Source organism: Polyodon spathula, chromosome 7 (assembly GCF_017654505.1).
Source record: "Polyodon spathula isolate WHYD16114869_AA chromosome 7, ASM1765450v1, whole genome shotgun sequence".
Lineage (NCBI taxonomy): Eukaryota > Metazoa > Chordata > Actinopteri > Acipenseriformes > Polyodontidae > Polyodon > Polyodon spathula.
Window position 1 is genome coordinate 37,537,426 of NC_054540.1, and position 21,992 is coordinate 37,559,417.

The 21,992-nt window shown below is 38.6% G+C and overlaps 1 protein-coding gene across 1 annotated transcript in view; it reads left to right on the forward strand.

Annotated features, from left to right (window-relative positions):
• Nucleotides 1-21,992, forward strand: part of LOC121317845 (solute carrier family 23 member 1-like) — a 42,985-nt gene that overhangs the window by 11,502 nt on the left and 9,491 nt on the right. Inside the window, exons 4-9 of the mRNA XM_041253947.1 lie at nt 732-891; nt 4,043-4,224; nt 4,815-4,935; nt 11,493-11,649; nt 17,096-17,349; nt 17,982-18,146. Coding sequence (XP_041109881.1) covers nt 732-891; nt 4,043-4,224; nt 4,815-4,935; nt 11,493-11,649; nt 17,096-17,349; nt 17,982-18,146 — 1,039 coding nt within the window. The remainder of the gene's footprint in view (nt 1-731; nt 892-4,042; nt 4,225-4,814; nt 4,936-11,492; nt 11,650-17,095; nt 17,350-17,981; nt 18,147-21,992) is intronic.

Genomic DNA, 21,992 nt, shown 5'->3' on the forward strand with positions numbered 1-21,992 from the left:
TGATATTTAATTCTAATTCTCCTCCTCTCTCTCCCATTCTCCACTCACCGAACACCCAACCCCGAGTGGGTGAAAACATGCTACTTTTATGCAGCTGTACCAAGACTCGATTGCTAATCAATCATTCAGTTGGAGTCTTGGTACAACTGCACGTGAATTAATAAAGTGCAATTCCCCGTGCTCACATATTATTACTTTTTACTTGCACGTGAAGTGCTGTGCAATCCTCGTGCCTAAATACAAATATACATTTTAAACACTCGTGTTACACAGACCCGTTTATATCCCGTGTACCAATGTCTATACACCAACATTTAACACACCACACGCAACACAACAGATAATATACACAGGGGCGGGCACTTTGTCACAGTTCTACACAGATTTTGTTGCCAGTCTTTCTTCATCACTCATTTCTTTTAGCCCGAGCATTAGTCTGCTTTTCGCTGTACTCTCTTGAAGGTCACAATGTCATTTTTGTATGGGGGGGGGGTGGGGGGGCAGACTTGAAACAGTCGTTGTTGGGGGATTTTTCAAAACTTTTGTCTATGTTGTATATTGAATTCAATTTAAAACACTATCAAAACTTATACAATACACATTACAAACACTGTAGGGTGTTTTATTCCAAAAAACTGTTCCTGATAATAAATTAATTCTCATTCATCTCAAGGTCAATGGTGGTCCAGACTGTTGCAGCTAATCCACTCCAAATGCACTCTGCTCCCCAGGTTACCTATTCTCCAAGGGGGAACCTTCACCTTCTTGGCCCCATCCCTCGCCTTGCTGTCAATGCCTCAATGGAAGTGCCCAGCCTGGACTCAAAATGCCAACCTTGTCAACACCAGCTCACCAGAGTACATTGAAGTGTGGCAGTCCAGGATTCGAGAGGTGAGTTCTGTGTTCCAGACATTTTCGGGAATATAAATTGCACCCTTTGTATAGCGAGCATGACTAAGCAGCCTTGGGGGTTACAGCCCTTGCCTAATGCACACCTCTTGTTAAGTTTCCTAGTATAAAGTTGTTGTGGGTTGAAATAGAGAGGTTTTAATTACCACTGGGACTTGAGTACTCAAAGAAGCACTGCTTATAAAGCATTCCAGTGCAAAAATAATCATATCGACTGTATCAAAATGATATCATGCAATGAAAACCATGTATAAATGAAGTGAAATGAATAACACAAATCCTACTGTACAGAGCAGTGTTTCTATTCTATCTTTAATAGGTCATTTAATGGCATACCCGCTTTATTTATTTCACTGAAATATGGTATGACTTATACTACTGCTTTCCAGCTAATTCTAAAATTAAATATATTTGAATATTAGTTCACATTTTGAGAGAATATTCGAAAATGAAGAAAGGTGTTCCACCTGGCACTAGTTATAATGACCTGTAGCTGAAGAAGTGGGTTGTTCAAAGAACAATAATATACCTTTATACATGGGGATGGCTACCTCATGGCTACCTACATTTAATGCCCTCGACTGACCTCAAATGAAAAGGCGCTTCTGTTAAGACAGAAAGGACTAAACACTAAAACTGTTTGTAATTGTGCCATTTGGCACAGTCTGAAGTGCAGTGGCTGTAAATGGGTTTGTGAAAATGATTTAAAGGGTACTGTGACGGAAACATGAGTTCTGGTGATAAATCTTCCTCCCGACCTGTGAGGGTGCTAAAGAACAGGAGGAGAAGTATCTCGAAGGGCTGGCCTGACAGTTCGTTTCCGGGTCAGGGAAGTGGGTCAGCCTGGAAAGAAGCGAGACTCTGTTGTAAGATCGTATTGATTTGAAAGGTAAACGAGAGGCAGCTGCAAGTAATAAGGCAGCTACAACCGTTTACCTAGATATCATGCGGGATTACATATAGGGGCCAGGGTAACGCTGATCTTTTCCTTCGTTTGGGTAACGTGAGAAGGACTGAGAGAGGAGCTCTCAGAGTGTATTACGTGTTGTGTGTTGTCTTTGTTTATAATTGTCTGTCTTTCTCGCACCACTAGACAGTTAACGCACACCTCCAGAGCTGTCGCCATGTAAAGCACTATCCGGAGCACCACTGCACAGAGCAACTGCACGTTTGAATATCACCCAGGACTGGTGACCGTGCCTTTGTTTGTGTGTGAGACTGTACTGTGTTTTTCACCATCCCCGCGCTTTACACATTGTTGTGTACCGCCGGGGATTTATTATTTGACGGTCGCCAGACCTGGAAACAGCACAAATAAACACTTGTTCACTGAATCACTGTTGTCTGTTCATCACTCCTGCATCGCATCACCACTACACCTGTTCCCCTTACCAACCACTTTGCCACAAGTACATAAGGACCTTTTTATTTTATTGTGTTACATATTCCCACGTGTTGCTAAAACTGTTTACATAAGATGTGTATACTATTTTATTTATTCATTTTTTAAAAATATATTTTGACCACTTTTTAAAATTTAAAATTGCATTCCCTGCCTCAAGATGGCTTCCCATGTACCCGCATGGACCTCTCAGAAGTACATTTCCCATCAGCCTCCTGCTCACATATGTAACTGAGATGGATTTACCAGTGAGCAGGATGATGAGAAGACAACCTGAGGCAGGGAATGCAATTTACAAAAGTGGTCAAAATGTAAAAAAAAACCAAAATGTAAACAATACACACACACACCTTACGTAAACAGTTGTAGCAAGACGTGGAACATATACACAATAAACTAAAAAGGTCCTTTATGCACCCTTTAAACTGAAAATAATAAAAAAAAAAACTTTGCCTTGTCTGAGTTCAGACAATGACCTTTGTGATGTAGAATCAGGTCAGTAAAACGTTTTATTTTCTTTCATCAGGAAGTGACTTTTTTTTAGTTTTTTTTTATAACCAATGAAAGGATTTGGCAACAATTTAGAACCATTGTGAGTTACTCTGCAAAAGGGCAATCCTGTATATCCACATTGTCATAATAGTAATGAATATACTGATGTACTTTATAATGCTTGTGATCCTTGATTACAGAAAAGGGATGGGACACATCCAAGCAGTGCACAAGACAAATGACTATTATGAAATTTACTTTGTTTTTCTAAATTAGATTGATGTTCATGAAACTGTTCTATATTGTTGTTTGTTTATTTTCCTTTCAACAATATAATTTTTAATACATACATCTCATGCAGTTTAAAGATGGTGAGCATATTAGCAATGAGCAAAAGTAAGCCTACGTAGGATTTGATACACATGGAAAAATAAGAATGTGGCAAAATACCCTATGGTAATTCCATTAAAGGTGAAACAACTTCTGTATAAATACTTCTATTTGTGGATGCCACTTTCTTAGACACATGTCTTTTAGAAATTGATCAGGTTTAGTTCAATTTGAAGGCCTGCAATAGATATCACCCAACTTCACACTACAGCTCAAAAGAAATGCCATTGAATTCCAAAGGCATTCAGTGAGGGACAAGCACTAACAAGGTCTTTGCACATGGGTGCTCCAGACCCAACAGGCATCTTGGGACTATATGGGTGTGTACAGCTTGACAACCAGCATTGTGGAGGAACTCATTATATGTAATGCGCTACTGTAATCTGATTACCTTTCTCATTAACTTATAACTCTAATGCTTCCTTTTTCAGACAGGTAATGAAATGTGGAAACTGATTACATTTTATTACAAGTTACTTTTCATTACATTTAAAAAAAAGGACTATGGCGAACGTATAACGTGGAAGTCAAGAAGTGCAAGTCAAGCCTTATACGACAAATGATCAAGCTTGTCAGATCATTTTGCAAGAAACAAGTGGGTTCGATAGCTGGATCGACAAAAGAATCTCAAGCTGCAGCCTGACCAAACCATAAAAAAACCAATTCTGTAAAATATGCCTGACAAGTAACTATTTGTAACTAACTTTTTCAACATAAGTTACTGTAACTAGTTACAACTCAAGTGTCTTGCAAGTATAATAGATTACTTTTTAAAAGTAACTTCCCCAACACTGTTGACAGCACAGTAACTTGGGTATCTTGTCCATTCTTCTGCTCCCTGCTCTGCAGCTCCAGGGATCCGTCATGGTCGCATCCTGTTTCCAGATCTTTGTGGGATTCTCTGGTCTCATCGGTCTCTTTATGAGGTTTATTGGACCCCTCACGATTGCGCCGACCATCTCTCTCATTGGATTGTCCCTGTTTGACTCGTCAGGGAACGATGCAGGCAAACACTGGGGGATCTCCGCCTTGTGAGTTAATATTGAATCTAGGGTGCCAAGGGCAACAGCACAGGTTTAAAAGGGATTCAAGATCACTCATTGGCCACTTTATTAGTGCTAGTGCTCTGACCATGGGGTAAAGGTTAAGAAATGAACAACAAGTGGGTAAACTACACTGACCTATTAATGCATAGAAAATGAAAAATACCTCAAGGATTTTTAGTACAGTATTAGTCAGGCAAGTGGCTTGTAATGACCTACTTTTTTTTTTTTTTTTTTTTTAATTACCACAGTTTTTTAAATGAATACTAATATTCATTACTTTTTAGTGTCTGCAACTTCTTGAAATTCTTGATGCAAGTATCCTATTTTCTGGTAATATTCTCATTTGTAGTTTAGCCTCACTCGGTGCTGCATTGTTTTAACTACTGCATAGCACTCCACAACACTGGTGGAGTAAGTCAAATGCTCTGTAAATACACACTGTTGCATTATAAAAACAGAGGTTTCCCTCAGAGAAAGTGTTCTCTCATAGATAAAAATGTTTAGATGTACAAGATGACATTAATCTCTTAAAGTGAAAATAAATTCTATATCATTGTATTTCTTTTTCTTTACAGGACTGTCAGTATCATTGTGTTGTTCTCACAGTACCTCCATCATATCCCTGTACCGATGCCTGCTTACAGCAAGACCAAGAAGTTTCATTCTTCCAAGATTTATGTCTTTCAGATTCTACCGGTACATACTTTACAAAAACAGGAAAACATACAAATACATAATTTAAGTAAGCCTTATCATATATGTACTATGTACCATCACTTCAGTGGCGGCTGGTCACACACAGAGGAGGTGCATTGTAAGGTAGATGGGCTTTGATATATACAGATTGTGTGTGTGTGTGTGTATATACTCCTAATTAAGAAACTAACAGTTAATAGACTCATTTTCCTAAGATTTTTTCTTCATTTCTTTTTAAAATTACTAATGGAACAAAAATACAATCAAATCAGTGAAAAACCGACGATACAAACCATCAAAAATATTATTTTCTTAAAATGTAGTAGTTGCCAATTGTTTATCATTTTCTGCCAATTTAGAATAGCCAATTATTTTCAGCTAGCCTATACCACCCCCACGCTGACTCAGGAGCGGCGAAGATGAACACATCATGTCCTTTGAGGCATGTGCAGTAGGCCGACCGCTTCTTTTCACACTGCAGACCCACCATGCAGCCACCTCAGAGATACAGCATTGAAGGACAACGCAGCTCTGGGCAGCTTACAGGCAAGCCTGCAGGTGCCTGGCCAGACTACAGGGGTTGCTGGTGTGTGGTGAGCTGAGGACACCCTGGCTGACCTAGGCCCTCCCACCTGGGCGGTGCTCAGCCAATTGTACGCTGCCTCCTGGGAGCTCCCGTCCACAGTCGGAAGTGGAATAGCCTGGACTCGAACTGGTGACGTCCAGGCTATAGGGTGCATCCTGCACTCCATGTGAAGTGCCTTTGCCGGATGCGCAACTCGGGAGCCCCCCTTCAAAAACATTTTTAAAGACAGGACCTCTGGTGGTGGACCATGACAGCAATGCCCAAACATCACACAAACAAAATAAACCCATAGAAAAAGTGCCATAAACTGAAAACACAAACGCATTGTAATTAATATACTGGCGGAAATACTTGTAAACACAATTACAATATCTAAATAGTTATTAGATAATAATGCGCAAATAGCAAAGTCACAATCCACATACAATCTTACAAAGAGTACAAATTTAGTGCATGTCACATCACTATGTGTTTCAAAATAATCAATGTACCTAAAAATGACTGATCGTTGAATTCCCAATATATTACACTTACTATGATTAAAGCTGCCAGTTCAACAGTTGCATTACCTGTACTTGTAAGTAAAGTCTGCACTTCTCTCCTTCTGGGATGTGCAATGGTCAATCACACAGTCATGCCAGCAGGGATTCTTCGACAGACAAAATTCCGATATTTTTCGGAAAACTAATTCCAATATCAAAAGTCATGTAAACCCCGTTTTCGGAAACTGTATCAGAATATTCCAAAAGTCAGCTTTCAGAAAACAGCCCCTAGAAATTTCCGAATAAATTCCGAAAAATAACGTTTTCGTTTAAACGTTTATCATGTAAACTCACTTTTCGGAAAAACTTATTGAAATAGCATACTGCGCATGTGCACACTTTGACCCTTTTCAAAAAATAAGAAACTAATAATAATCTGTAGTCAATCTGCATGCATCTATTTGTTTAGTTAGGGATAAAGTAATACATTTGTTAAAGTCTGTATGTATTTGTTAATAGCTCATAATGAAGCAGCAAATGTTTTCCAGCTTTAAAATGACGTGAGAATTTAAAATAATGTCTGGAAAAGAAACTGGTAATACAGAACAGGATGTGCTGTTGGATCGACTGATTGCACATTGTGGAGAATCTGAGCAGAGGTATAGGATAATAATCTTTCAATTTAAGACCTGACACTTCGATAAAGCAGTTGAGTTGGATTGGTCTCCTATCTGTCACAGAAATGTCCGGTCTTCAAATCGTACTTACTACGACAGTACTTTGCATGTGAAAATATCCTGCGTTTTCTGAAAACTTCAATCCCTGTATACAGTTGAATTCTTAGTAGATTTTCTATCGTTAATCATGTAAGCACAGAAAAGTGACGTTTTAAGAAAATCAGTTTTCAGATTCAGTTTTCGGAAAACGCTTTGTCATGTAAATGTACTGAATGTATTATTTCAACTGGAGTAAATGTCCTTGAATTTAAACAGCAATCAATGAAAAACAACTCTTAATTATAATTGACAAACTCTCCTGAAAAAAAAATGGCACAGCATGCCAGGTGCAAAGAAATAAAATATAGAGCGAAAAAATACACAAAATAAAGAGAACACTAGTTTTTGTAGACGGGTGTTACACACACCAGCTGAAGTTGCACCTACTGTTATTATTAAAGAAATGAGCTTGTAAAGCTGGTGCGTAGCTTTGTCAGACTGTGATCTTTGTAGCACCGCAGCAGATCTGCAGTAGGGGTTGTAGCATTCTGTGGCCCGTGGTCCGGACCACTCAGAGCTGTGATATCATAGTGGTCTGGACCACTCAGTGCTGTGATATCATAGTGGTCTGGACCACTCAGTGCTGTGATGTCAGAGTGGTCCGGACCACTGGAACCACTCCATCATTGTGGGAAGGACCACTTGCTGCTTTAAAGTGATATGATTAGGGCTTCTGATTTTCGGTTTTACTGGTAAAACCCGATAAAACACCCCCGATACAAAATAAATGAAAACGTGGGATAGACAATAAACACCGGAAAACACCTGAAAAACTGTAGAAATAGTTAATCAATTCACATTGACTTTACCCTTTTTCTATTAAAAATAAAACTTACTACAAAAATAATAAATACATTTCCCAGTGCTGCTGGGCAATGTCCCGCCTTCCTCACTTGCACCTATTATTGATTCTTTCTGAATTTCTGAATACTTTAAACCCGCCCCAACTACTGAGTGACAGCACATTCCTACATTTCTATTGGAGACTCCGCTTGCAAGATTTAAAAGGACATTACAATAAGGATGGAGGCTTGTTAGCAGGATTTAAAGCTGTATTACAGTTAAGATACAGAGGATTTAAAATAGAATTGTGGCAAAATGTGCAAAAATGCCTGCAAAAAACATTAGTTTACCTACCGTAAACCTGGTTCCCTGAAAGAGAAGATGGCCACCAAACAACGTTATGGGATACACTCCTGCCTCTTGGTAGGTGTCACTGAGCTTCTTAGTTTACCTACCGTAAACCTGGTTCCCTGAAAGAGAAGATGGCCACCAACTGCGAGGTCGCTTCGGTCGACATCACGGTTTCGTCGCGAAAGAGGATGTTCCTTCCCCTGCGTGACAGTAAGTACCCTTGGGAGGCGGGACAGAGGAGGTCACTAGGGGAAAGGGGACTATCGGCATCTTTTTTGTAGATTCCTTCTTCAATTTCAGTATCTCCCATATGATATTTATAATGCACATTTTTATTGCCTGCCTGCAGTACTTTACACTTTTCTCTATTAAATGTAATTTGCCATGTGTCCGCCCAGTTCTGAATATTGTCTAGATCATTTTGAATGACCTTTGCTGCTGCAACATTGTTTGCCACTCCTCTTATTTTTATGGCATCTACAAGTTTAACAAATTTTCTTACTATACCAGAATCTAAGTCATTAATGTAGATTAGGAATAGCAAAGGGCTTAATACTGATCCCTGTGGTACTCCACTAGTTACCTTGCTCCATTTTGAGGTTTCTCCCCAAATCAATACTTTCTGTTTTCTACATGTTAACCACTCCCTAATCCATGTTCATGCATTTCCTTGAATCCCTACTGTGTTCAGTTTGAGAATTAATCTTTTTTGTGGGACTTTGTCAAAAGTTTTCTGGAAATCTAAATAAACCACGTCATATGCTTTGCAATTATCCATTGTTGATGTTGCATCCTCAAAAAAGTCAAGCAGGTTAGTTAGACACGATCTTCCTTTTCTAAAACCATGTTGACTGACTTCCAGGATACTATTACCATATAGGTAATTTTCCATTTTGAATCTTATTATAGTTTACTTAAGTTTACATAAAATAGAAGTAAGGCTTACTGGTCTGGAGTTACCTGGCCCGGTTTTGTCTCCCTTTTTGTGAATCGGTATTCGCTGATTGTTTTCTCTATTTTACTCCTAAAATTGCAAACCTTAGCTTTAGTCATTACTTTTAGGGTTTTAAAAAACACTTCAAATGAGACCATGTTGTGGTCTGAGTTTGCCAATGTTTCTCTGACCTCTATTTTAGTTATTCTCTCTTCATTATTTGAAAAGGCTAAATCAAGGCATGCTTCTCATCTAGCCTGTGCCTTGAAAAATTGCATTAGGAAGCAGCCATTTGTCATTTCCACCATTTCAGTTTAGTCTGTCATGCTCCCCACTGGGTTCTCCCATTTTATATGGGGGAAGTTGAATTCCCCCATTAATATGGTTTCTCCTTTGCTGCATGCATTTCTAATGTCATTGTTTAACAGATTATTTTGCTTGGTGTCTGAATTTGGCAGTCTATAGCATGTCCCTATTATTATGCCTTTTAAATTGTTGTCCATTACTATGACCCATATTGATTCTGCATTGTTTTTTTTCTTCCAGATTTAACACCTGTGCTTCAAGACTGTTTATTATGTATAGCACTACCCCTCTGCCTGTTTTGTCCTGTCTTTCCTATACAGTGTATACCCACTAATATTATATTCGTCTCCATCATTCTCAGATAACCAAGTTTCTGTAACACCTATCACATCGTAGTTACTTGTTAGTGCAGTAGCTTTAAGTTCTAACATTTTGTTTCTGAGACTTCTAATACATATAGTGGCTGTCTTACCTGAGTTGTTTCCCTTGTTTTGATGTGGTCTCCCTTCTGTTTTTTTGTTGATTTCTACCCCCTTCATTTCTAGTTTAAATGGTTCTGAACCAACGCGATTGCATATGTGAGAAGCACTGAGAACTTGTCGGAAGCCTATACACTTACATTAATGATATTACTGTAAATGAACTATGACACAATGCAACAATAATGAACCTAAAGGAAAATGAATAATAAGACTGTGAAAACAATATAATGTAACAACAGCATGTGAGTGGTCCCAGGGACCACTGCGCAGTACACAGTAAAGGGCAACTATTGAAGTGGTCCTGAGCCCATTATTATTAGATATAAACACTTACATTAATTATATCACGGTACATTAAGTAGGATACAATGCAACAATAATTGGCTGAAAGGAAAATGGATAATAAAATTTTAATCATAATATAGCCTAACAGGGGCATGCGAGTTGTCCCGTGGGAAGCACTGAGAGCAACACAGACAATGAATGAGAACTGCTTGAGTTGTCCGAAGCTGCATTCATTATGTCAAAGAATCATCCATATACTCTGTTTAGAGAATCGAATGCTTCATCTGGAAATTCCCTATTCATTGTAGCAAAATTGTCACAATTTAGTAGGTCAAAGAATCACGTTTCCCCCATGCATGCAAACCGATTGCGAAGCTAAGGTATTGTGTTATCCAAAATGGAAAAATACAGAGCGCGATACTGCTGCTTTAAGTCTTGCTTCAATCAAATGTTTTAAATAGCCCTGTTTTTTCTTAGTTTCATTGTGTATTGCAACTTGAATTCGATCACTTTCATCTAGAACACGTTTAATTCCAGTCTGGCCCAATAGCATCAGTTTCACCTCAGAATTGATGTGCTACTTTGATTTGGCATTGGTTTTTAAAATCAGCATATCCGTATTTTATCCATGTATGCGTAGATGAAGAGATATTAAAAAGTAAACGCGGCCAACAATAAAGGTGATCTATAACAGCGCTGCCAGTAAGCCAATCTACTCTGTCATATCAGTTGCATTGAAATAACCTACTCTTTCCAGAATCTTCTTGGACTGAGTTTAATTTAGGCTGAAGCCTACTTGCACCTTTTATGGAAACCTTCTCGGTGTGTTCTAGTGTTCTAAGTGGATTCTCTAACAGTCGATCTACCACATTCTCCATTTCGCTTTAAATAACAGTTTTCAATAACACTGTCTGGTAGCTAAATACTGTATTGCATTGTTTGTATTGTATAAATACTGGATGTTGTCTAAGGCACAAGCTATCCCATGCTCAGTACGAGCATCATTACATGACAGTGCACCAGAGACACAGGGGATGCCGGCCTTTCTCTGTGAAAAAAAGAATGCGATTCATCCAATAAAAAACAGTTTCTAGGGTTAGGTGACTGTTGACAACTTGCATTAGAGTGTATTGGAGATATGGAAAACCAACAAAGCTGTGCATCCTCCTAACTGCATAGTGTGAATATAAGGTGGTATAATCATCATCATCATCCTACTATTATAGTATTATTATTATTATTATTATTATTATTATTATTATTATTATTATTATACGTATGAAGATTATGATATTTTTGAGGAGGCACCTCTACTGTGTAGGTTTCATATACACATATACAGTATAAAAACTGCATGCATTATGGTAAATATGTAATTTATCTTTCTAATTTTTTTTTATCTGTTAGAATGTTTTCTGGTGACTCCTTATAATTCTGCTTTATAGAACAAAGAGTTTGCAGTGTTTGATATAGATATCTATATAACATGGGATCTGGTTTACAATATTGCAATGTCTGTAAGTTATAAAGTTACTGTGCAGTTAGGAGGTTAAGAAGGTGTTTATGTTGCAGGTGCTGGCAGGAATCACTATGTCCTGGCTGATCTGTTACATCCTCACAGCATACAGGGTCCTGCCATCGGACCCAAAGGCATATGGCTACTGGGCACGGACAGACCTGAAAGGGGATGTGCTGGGCCAAGCACCTTGGTTCCGCTTCCCATACCCAGGTCAGCTACCCATGTCAGACCCATTGATACAAAAATAATTACAAAAAGAGATATCCATGAACTGTGGACCAGATATTCAAAAGAGATATGAGTTTCACAAGGGCAGTAATTTCTGTTTGGAGAAAAAGTTGTGCCTGCGAGTAAAATGTAAAACAGGAGTTGTGGGAGGAGGAGTTCTGAATAATTATGCAAGTCTGCTTACAAGTGCGACATTCAATAAATATGCTTTCTGCAAATCAACATGTTGGGGACAAATTTGTTGCATGTGTTTGACTTCACTTATCTACTGCAGTTCGCAAACAAGCTAAAATACTATTTGAAGCGTGACTGAGTGTGTGAACATTTGAGTTAAGATGGTATTTCAAATGTGTATTTTCAAATACTGACTGGAAAACTTGTGTGGCAAATCAATTGTTCTCATCTGTGCAATAATGACATTCGAAAAAACAAACAAACAAACAAACTACAAAACTAACATTGACCACAAGAGGGAGCTCACAAATCACCAGGACTTAAATTTAGTGCTATGGGAATTGTTCAGGACACCCTTTCTCTGTTAAAGCAGGTGCTCCACTAGTATATTTGGCAGATTTTTTTAATCTGAGCAATTTTTTTTCTTTAGCTATATTTCAAATCATAATTTATATTTTAAATATAATTTATATACTGTGCAACAGGGATTTATGGTTGGATTGGAAACCTGCCCGGAAGGAGCAGCCTGGGAATATTTTGATCGATTAAAAGAAAATATTAAAAATGCAAATTATTTTTAATATAGACTGTAGTGACTGAGTCATCATGTGGTATAGTTTTTAAGACATTTCACATTGTTTTAGTGTCAAATCTTATTACCCTTGAATTATTTTTTGTTTTTACCCTTTCCAAACAATTGGCAGAATTAGTTTTGATCACCTCTTCAGTAAAGTTGCCCTTTGAATTCTTTTGAAATTCACAAAATTGTGAATATATCCATTATATATCTCTTTGAAAATGTCTTTCTTGACATTTATTAGAATGAATACTTGCACACCTGTGAAATGCCAGTGATTACATAAGAACATAAGAAAATTTACAAACTAAAGGAGGCCATTCGGCCCATCTTGCTCGTTTGGTTGTTAGTAGCATATTGATCCCAGAATCTCATCGCAGCTTCTTGAAGGATCCCAGGTTGTTAACATCAACAACATTACAGGTGTAGTAAAAGTGTAGTAAAGCATTCTAAGTAAATCTTAGATAAGTTGAAGCATGTTAAAAACATCAGGTAACAAAATATTGTTTACTTGGCCACTTTCAGATAACACTATGTAACACAATTTTTGTTCCTGGGTAGTAAGTGTTATTTCCTAATTGCTTATGCCTCAAAAGTATAGAAAATGGCTATTATTCTCCACAAACTTTGTTTTGTGACCAGGACAGTGATATTTTGAAATTTACCTATTTCCAATGAGAAAACGGGCAAATTTGTGTCTTTTCGTTCACATAAAGTCAGAAAACAAACAACATATGAATCCAAATTAACATGTATTTATACTAAAGTAATACAAAAATGACTACAAAAGATTTAGAAGCGAGTAGTTTTTCGAGATTTACGATTATACAGTAAATCACTTTCACGAATCAGCCCCCAAATGTAGTCTTCCATCATGTTCTCGTTATACTGTCCTTGGTAGCGGGTTCAAAGTCCAGTATATCCTGATGGAAGCGCTCGCCTTGCTCCTCCGAGTACGCTCCCATGTTCTCCTTGAATTGATCAAGATGAGCATCAAGGATATGGACTTTGAGGGACATCCTACAGCCCATTGTGCCGTAGTTCTTCACCAGAGTCTCAACCAGCTCCACATAGTTTTCGGCCTTGTGATTGCCCAGGAAGCCCCGAACCACTGCGACAAAGCTGTTCCAAGCCTCTTTCTCCTTACTAGTGAGCTTCTTGGGAAATTCATTGCACTCCAGGATCAAGATCTACAACAGCATCAAGACCTTGCTGGACGCCTTGAAGTATGATGAGTATGGCTGGGAGGTCATAGGAGACTTCAAAATGGTGGCATTCCTGATGGGTCTCCAAGGCGGTTTTACCAAGTTTCCCTGCTATCTTTTCCTATGGGACAGCAGGGACACCAAGGTGCACTACCACAGGCGGGACTGGCCACAGCAGACCGAGTTCTCTGTGGGGAGGAACAACGTCAAGTGGGAGCCACTGGTGGACCCCCGGAAGGTGCTGATGCCACCACTGCACATCAAATTGGGCCTTATGAAACAATTTGTCAGAGCTCTAGATAAGGAGTCGGCAGCCTTCAAGTACCTTCAAGACTTCTTCCCTAAGCTGTCTGAGGCAAAGGTCAAAGCCGGTGTCTTCGTCAGACCACAGATAAAGAAGATCCTGGAGTGCAATGAATTCCCCAAGAAGCTCACTAGTAAGGAGAAAGCGGCTTGGAACAGCTTTGTCGCAGTGATTTGGGGCTTCCTGGGCAATCACAAGGCCGAAAACTATGTGGAGCTGGTTGAGACTCTGGTGAAGAACTACGGCACAATGGGCTGTAGGATGTCCCTCAAAGTCCATATCCTTGATGCTCATCTTGATAAATTCAAGGAGAACATGGGAGCGTACTCGGAGGAGCAAGGCGAGCGCTTCCACCCGGACATACTGGACTTTGAACGCCGCTACCAAGGACAGTATAACGAGAACATGATGGGAGACTACATTTGGGGGCTGATTCGTGAAAGTGATTTACAGTATAATCGTAAATCTCGAAAAACTACTCGCTTCTAAATCTTTTGTAGTCATTTTTGTATTACTTTAGTATAAATACATGTTAATTTGGATTCATATTTTGTTTTTTTTCTGACTTTATGTGAACAAAAAGACACAAATTCGCCCGTTTTCTCATTGGAAATAGGTAAATTTCAAAATATCACTGTCCTGGTCACAAAAGCAAAGTTTGTGGGGAATAATAGCCATTTTCTATACTTTTGAGGCATAAGCAATTAGGAAATAACACTTACTACCCAGGAACCAAAAAAAAAAAAAAAAAAAATTGTTACACGGTGTAATTATACAGAGTAAGTACCTAACCAGTTCTGACTATCTAATTGCTGGCTAGTTATGCCCTGTTGCCACATTTCTTTTAAAATACAGTCACTTGTTTTTTTCTCATATACTAATTCAGCTACTGAAAAAAAATAACATAAAACAAACAAACAAAACATAAACCAACCAGAAATTAAATACACTTAGTCAATAAACTACATAATATGTGGGTGCAATCTGTACCATAATATAACATAAGGGTGCAATACAATTGCCTTCACAGATCTAGCACTAATCTTGGCTTGTCCAATATTTGTGTAACCAGGATTGATGGGGTGCCCACCTCTTGTGTATATTTTATGTATGATTATTGTTTTCATTTGTATTATTATTAGGCTTCCAAGCCAAAGTGATTGTTAAAGTTTTTTTTTTTAATTATTATTTTTCTCCCAAAATTTTAAACTGCTGCTGCTTCGAAGCTGTGTGACTAATCAGGTTCTGACTTGGCAGGTAACAAGCTGGATACATTGGCTGTCAGATGCTGAAGAAATGTTGCTGTTAACAATCTTGCAATAAACCCAAACTGTTGCTGTTTTAAAATATGGTGTGTTTAAAATACTACTGATGGGACAACCTTCGAAGCTGATTGTCAAAACAGAACTGCACTTTCATTGTTCCAAATTTGTAACCGACAAACAATCTACGACTACCTCTTTGCTCACGATCAATTTACTGGTAACACTGATTTTAAGAAAATGCTAGTTAAAGGAAATGCTTTTGGGTGATAAGACGCTATTTTTGGGAAACCTGTTGCGTGAAACTTCTTCTTGGTTGTGGTGAAGCAATTGATCTGAAACTTGGCGTATATCATCAGCATCCAAACCCTCATCAAGTTTGCGAAGCAGAAGTTGCTGTGATAAATTTTAATGTAAAAGTGGCTGCCACAAATCTTACCGAAACGCGCCCCTAACAACAAACTGTTGCTGTTTGAAAACCGTTTGTCCAGCAAACTCCAAACTTGGTAGTTATCGTCCCAGTAACAATGGGATACAAATATGTGAAAATGGTGATGTTTTATAAAACAAGATGGCCACCACTTGTACGTTTACATTTGAAATTGAAAACTGTGTTAGTTGACAAACAATTTACTTGACTAACTCGAAACTTCAGAAGCATCATCCCTTGACACTGTAGCAATACAACTGACTTTTAAGAAACTGGTGTTAAACTGAAATGGTTGTGTGACGCATTTTTTCTTGAAACCTCCCAAAATGTTCTTCTTTGGCACTGTTGAAGTGATTGATCTGAGACTTGGCAGATATTATCACCATCCAAACCTGCTTGCAAAGCAGAAGTTGCTGTGATACAATTCAATAGTAAAATGGCTGCCGCAAATTTCACAGAAATGCGCCCTTAACAGCAGACTGCTTTTATTTGAAAACCGTCTGACCAACAGACTCTAAACTTGGTAGTCATTGTTCCGGTGACGACAGAATACAAATAAGTTAAAATGGTTATGTTTCGTGAAACAATATGGCTGCCACTCCTACATTTTCTTCTTATATTTAAAACTGCTTCAGTTTAAAAATGGTTCACTTGAGACCCTCCAAACTTGAAAACCATCGTGCTTGTGTCAGTAAAATTTAAATTTTCAAAAATGGCATTTGTGCGTTAAACAAGGTGGCAGCCTGATGCATTTTTGGAAAATAAACTTTCAAAATTTTCTTCCGTGGAACTGTTGAAGTTGCTGATTTTAAACTTGGCATATTGAGAACTAAACATGTTTAGACAGGTACTGATACTGGGGCTTGGGAGCCGTAAAACTGCCTGGCAGTTCTAGTTATTATTATTATTATTGTGTATGTATATTGTGTTTATGTGTGGATGGACGAAAGCCATCCAACATTATTATTTATTATTTGAGACCGACGAAAAGCCGCTCTCGTAAAGTATAGCAAGCATGGATGGGGATAAATTCCCCATCCCAGTAAAACCAGTGGGAATGTGGCTGGAGCCTTAATGAGGTCATTTATTAATGGGTAGTTAAGGCTCCAGCCACAGATATAAAACACCCACTCTGGGCTCATGGTTGTTGGAGTGTAGGAGAATTGTAGCGAGAGCGAGTGCTACCAGCCAGAAAGTGAAAGGTACTCGTTCTAAAGTAAACGTGCATTACTGTTTATTGTTTGTTTTGTTTTGGCCAATGTGCCCATTTCTTTGAGTTGTTTTATTGTTTTTGATATATTATTTAAGTAAAAGTACTGCTGCAGTAGTTTAGCCCTGTATACCTTTTTTTATTGTTTCATTTCCTGGTCTGACGTCACCCCTACAGCCATCCTTATGACACCAGGGTATCAGGAATGTCTAGTATTGCTATCAACAGTCACTGTTTCAATGCATCCCCCCTTTCTTTTTCCTCAGGTCAGTGGGGCATACCAACAGTCAGCCCTGCAGGGGTGTTTGGGATTCTGGCGGGGGTGATTTCCTCCATGATAGAGTCTGTCGGTGACTACCATGCCTGTGCTCATCTCTCAGGTGCCCCTCCCCCACCCATAAATGCAATCAACCGAGGAGTAGGCATGGAAGGAATTGGCTGTCTGATGGCAGGAGCATGGGGCACAGGCAATGGGACCACCTCCTATAGTGAAAACGTGGGGGTGCTGGGCATCACCAAGGTAGGGGATGAGGGTACTGCTAATTTAAGGTGGCTTTACTTGGGGGTGGATTCAAGCAAAAAGTACAGTAATGCCTATTTTATGGAGCTGTGCCATTCAACTTTTTAAAGATTTTAAAGACTTCAATCAAGTCCAACCTAATTCTTCTTTGTTCAAGGATAAATAAATTGAGTTCCCTAAACTTACCTTCATAGCTAATTCCTTTAAACAATGGTGCTCATCATGGGACTCTCTCCAAGTACGTTTGGTAACCAGAACTGAATGCTATAGAACTGTAGTAGGACACACACGTCAAAATCCCATGTGAACATTCAGTAAGCCTTTAATTTGAAATTCATATTTACCACGCCTCTGGAAACTCAATATCACCAATGAACGGGGAAATTACACTGGTCCAATTTTATAAATGTGAATTAAAAGAGGGCAATTGGGTGCCACTAAGGTGTACATAATTTCTAAATAGGATAGTCTTGTTTCACTCCCATTGAGGTATGGTCAAATATCCCTCCACACCAACTGAAGCACAAAGTCAAAACAATAACCTAGTTTCTTATGGCACCCATTTTGGCAGTGTTATGGCTTCTCAATATTGGATATGTGAATAATCTGCACTTCACTCCCTCTTCTTTCAGGTGGGCAGTCGGATGGTGATTGTTACTAGTGGCTTCCTGATGATTTTTATAGGAATGTTTGGGAAAGTTGCGGCTATTTTCACTACAATCCCAACACCTGTCATAGGGGGTATGTTCTTTGTGATGTTTGGAATGATCACTGCTGCTGGAATTTCAAACCTACAGGTATAGCAATGCAACTATCTATCTATCTATCTATCTATCTATCTATCTATCTATCTATCTATCTATCTATCTATCTATCTATCTCTGTTGGAGCTGTCTGTCGGGAGTGCTTGTGGCGTGTGCGGAGCTCAGAGTGAGTGAGGGATTCTCCCCAGTTTTTCCTTCTATATAATATATTATATATATATATATATATATATATATATATATATATATATATATATATATATATATATATATATATATATATATATATTAAAATCTTTTTTCTTATGTTATAGTTTTACTAAATCCGATTGAGAGTTGGGTTTTACAAATTGACGGCCGTTATGGCCAAACCAGAGGGAGGGAGGGGTTCAATTTTGAAAATTTAACAAGGCACGGCATTAAAATTGTTGTTGATGCTACAGTACTGGTGCAAAAATGTGTTGTTGAACTCGGAAAAGTAGTTGGGTGTGGAAACATTAAGTCGGCTTCAAGGATGAATAAAGCTGTAGTGGTTTTCCTCAGTAATGAGGAATTAGTTCAAAAGTTAGTGCAGCAGGGATTAGTAATTAGTGGAGTGTTATTTTCTGTTTTGCTTTTTGCGATCCCTGCTAAAGAAGTTACTTTTTCCAATGTTCCCCCATATTTAAAAAATGATCTGATATTAAAAGAACTAAGCCGGCACGGACAGATAATGTCAGATATGTCCATGGTTTCTTTGGGCTGTAAAGAATCTGAATTAAAACATGTTGTTTCATTCAGGAGACAGGTACTTCTAAATAATAGTAACAATGAACTAAATGTAGCTTTCAGGCTTCGTGTTGATGGCGCTGATTATGTAATCTTTGCCTCAGCAGAATTTTTAAATGTTTCACTCGTGGGCGTGAGGGGCTCGCTGCAAACAACTGTGAAAACAATGAGGACCACGACAATGAAAGGGGAGAAACTGGTGAACAGACTGAGAGTAGGGAGGTGCCTGCGAGTAAGGCAACCGACGCTGCAGCTCAGAATACTGCAATTGTGCCTGGTTTGGGAGAGACTGGGGGATCCGTATTTGCAGCTGCAGAGTGTCGCTGAAAAAGAAAGGGAGCCGACAGTTCAAAGAGTTCAAGAAACTGATAATGTTGTGGAAGAATTGGGGTGTCTTAATGAGGCTGTTGATGATTCGAATGTTTCCAAAACACGTACCAGAACGGTTAAAAATACAGATACTGAGAAAATAGAAAGAAATCTGAAAAGGGATAATAACAGTGCAGAGATATGATCAGAGGAAGAAGTGGAGGAGAGTGGGTAGGTTATTAATGCACATATTGATTTTAAAATGCCTGGGAAAAAGAGGAAAATAAAAACTAAGGAGATTAATTCAGCGAAACACAGTGTGTGCTCGGAAACTATAGTCTCTCATTGTGATGACTCTGGGAATAGTTTATCTGTGAAGAGAGACGCGGCCTCTGTTGGTGTTAGCAGTGCTGCCAATCTCTCAGCGACTCAGAGTGCATTGGAAGTGGAAGACAGCAGAGACGCTGATAATGATGTGAGTGAGAGCGATACTGACTCCTCAGTAACTTGTGAAGTGTCCGCTAGTCAGTCCGCGAGAGGCGGGTACAGTAATGAAAGTATTCGTAATTTTCTGGAGCTAATTAAAAGTAAAAGAAATGTTGGTGTAGTTGATCACTTTCCTGACATGAAATGATTTGTAAGTTCTGCGCAGCAATTGATGCGCAACACGTCAGTTATAGGAATTGAGAAAAAAGAACGAGACCGATTGCAGAATTTAATGAGCAAAGTGTGTGGTTCTTTTAAATCTAGTAAAAATGTTTAGATGTGCACAAGTTTCTCTTTTTCTGTCTATTGGTTTGTTGTGTTTATTTTCTCTTTTACTCCTATTATGCAGACTTTTAATTTGGTGTACTTTAAACATTAATATAGGGAGAGATGTAGGAAAGAGAACAGAAGTTTTTGAATATTTAATGCAGAAGAAAATTAAAAGTTTCCATGCTTCAAGAAACACATACAGATGAAAACAATAAGACAGACTGGTTTAAACAATGGGAGGGGGAAGTTATACTGAGCCATGGCACTAATTTCAGTGCAGGAGTCGCGATTTTATTTTCTAAGGATTTTAAACCGGACTCTTTCATTGTGAGTGAAGAGGTTCAAGGGCGGCTATTAAAAGTCCAGGTCAGTATTTGTAGTAAGACTCTTGTCTTTCTAAATGTTTATGCTCCAAATGATGGGAGAAAGAGAGAGTGTTATTCTTCCAAACTCTGAATAAAGTACTGGCACAGTGTCAGCCCGAGGATGTGGTTTTATTGGGTGGGGATTTTAATTGTACAGTAGATAACAAGGTTGATAGGAATGGCTCTGAACCCCATCCAAGGTCAATCAGTGAGCTGGTCTCTGTCTTAAGAGACCATGATCTAGAGGATGTGTGGAGATTGATGAAACCTGATGCTCGCCAATATACTTGGGTGAAAGGGAGTGCTGGACATAGTTCACTAGGTTTTATGTTTTTAAGCATCATTTAAATGTATTTACTACCTGTGATATATAGCCTACTGGTTTCTCTGACCACAGCTTGGTTAATTTGAACATGCTTATCCCTTCTGCATGTGTGTACACTTCATATTAGCATTTAAACACAAAGCTTTTAAATGATACTCATTTTATTAAATGTTTTTTTTTTATGGGAACGATGGAGAAGGCAACAATGCAATGTTTCATCTTTAAGGCTATGGTGGGATGTCTCTAAGGTTCAGATTAAACTACTTTGCCAACAGTATACTAAAAATATTACTAAGAGTATTAGTTTAGCAATGAGAGAGCTGGAGGAGGACATCAATGAACTCCATAGAGCTGATCTGATCTGCTGGATACACGAGTACAAGGAGCATTAGTGCGCGCCAGGTTCCTTAATTTGTCTCAAATGGATGCTCCCTCCCGATACTTCTTTGCTTTGTAAAAGAAAACTGCTCAGAGTAAACTTATTTATTGTTTACGGATGGATCAAGGACAACTACTGAGTGAACCTGAGGTCATCCAGGAGTACAGTATGGGTTTTTACTCTGACTTGTTCACGGCAGAGGCTGGGGACAAGTCTGGTAAAACTCAGCAGTTCCTAGAAGGTCTGGTCCAAGTTCCTGAAGAAGAGAAGGACCAGTTGGAGAGAGAGTTAACTTTCCAGGAGTTCTCTGATGCTCTTATGGGATTGAACAATGGTAAAGCACCAGGGATTGATGCTATACCGGTGGAATTCTATAAGACTTTCTGGTCTGCAGTCGGAAAAGACTTGTTTGAAGTGGTACTTGAGAGTATTGCAGAAGAGGAACTGCCTTTGAGCTGTCGACGTGCAGAAATGACTTTGCTACCAAAGCAAGGAGACTTATGTAATATAAAGAACTGGTGTCCAATAAGTCTCCTTTGTACAGATTACAAAATTTTATCAAAAACTTTGGCGAATAGATTGGTCAAAGTGATGAATTGTGTGGTGCATTTCGATCAAATGTACTGTGTCCCCGGCAGATCAATATTTTATAATATTTTTCTGTTTTGTGATCTAATAGCAGCCTCCAAGCTCTTGGGTTTTAAAGCTGGTCTAATTTCTTTAGATCAGGAGAAAGCCTTTGATCATGTAGATCATAAATATGTATTTAATGTAGTTAAGGCTTTTAGTTTTGGGCCCACTTTTTTGGGCAAAATTCAGTTACTCTACAGTAATGTTTTTAGTACACTTAAAATTAGTGGTGTGCTTAGCTCTCCTATTCAGGTGCAGAGGGGAATTCACCATGGTTGTTCCATGTCTGGGATGCTATATTCACTCTCAATTGAACCATTACTCCACAAATTAAGGCTTTTGTTATC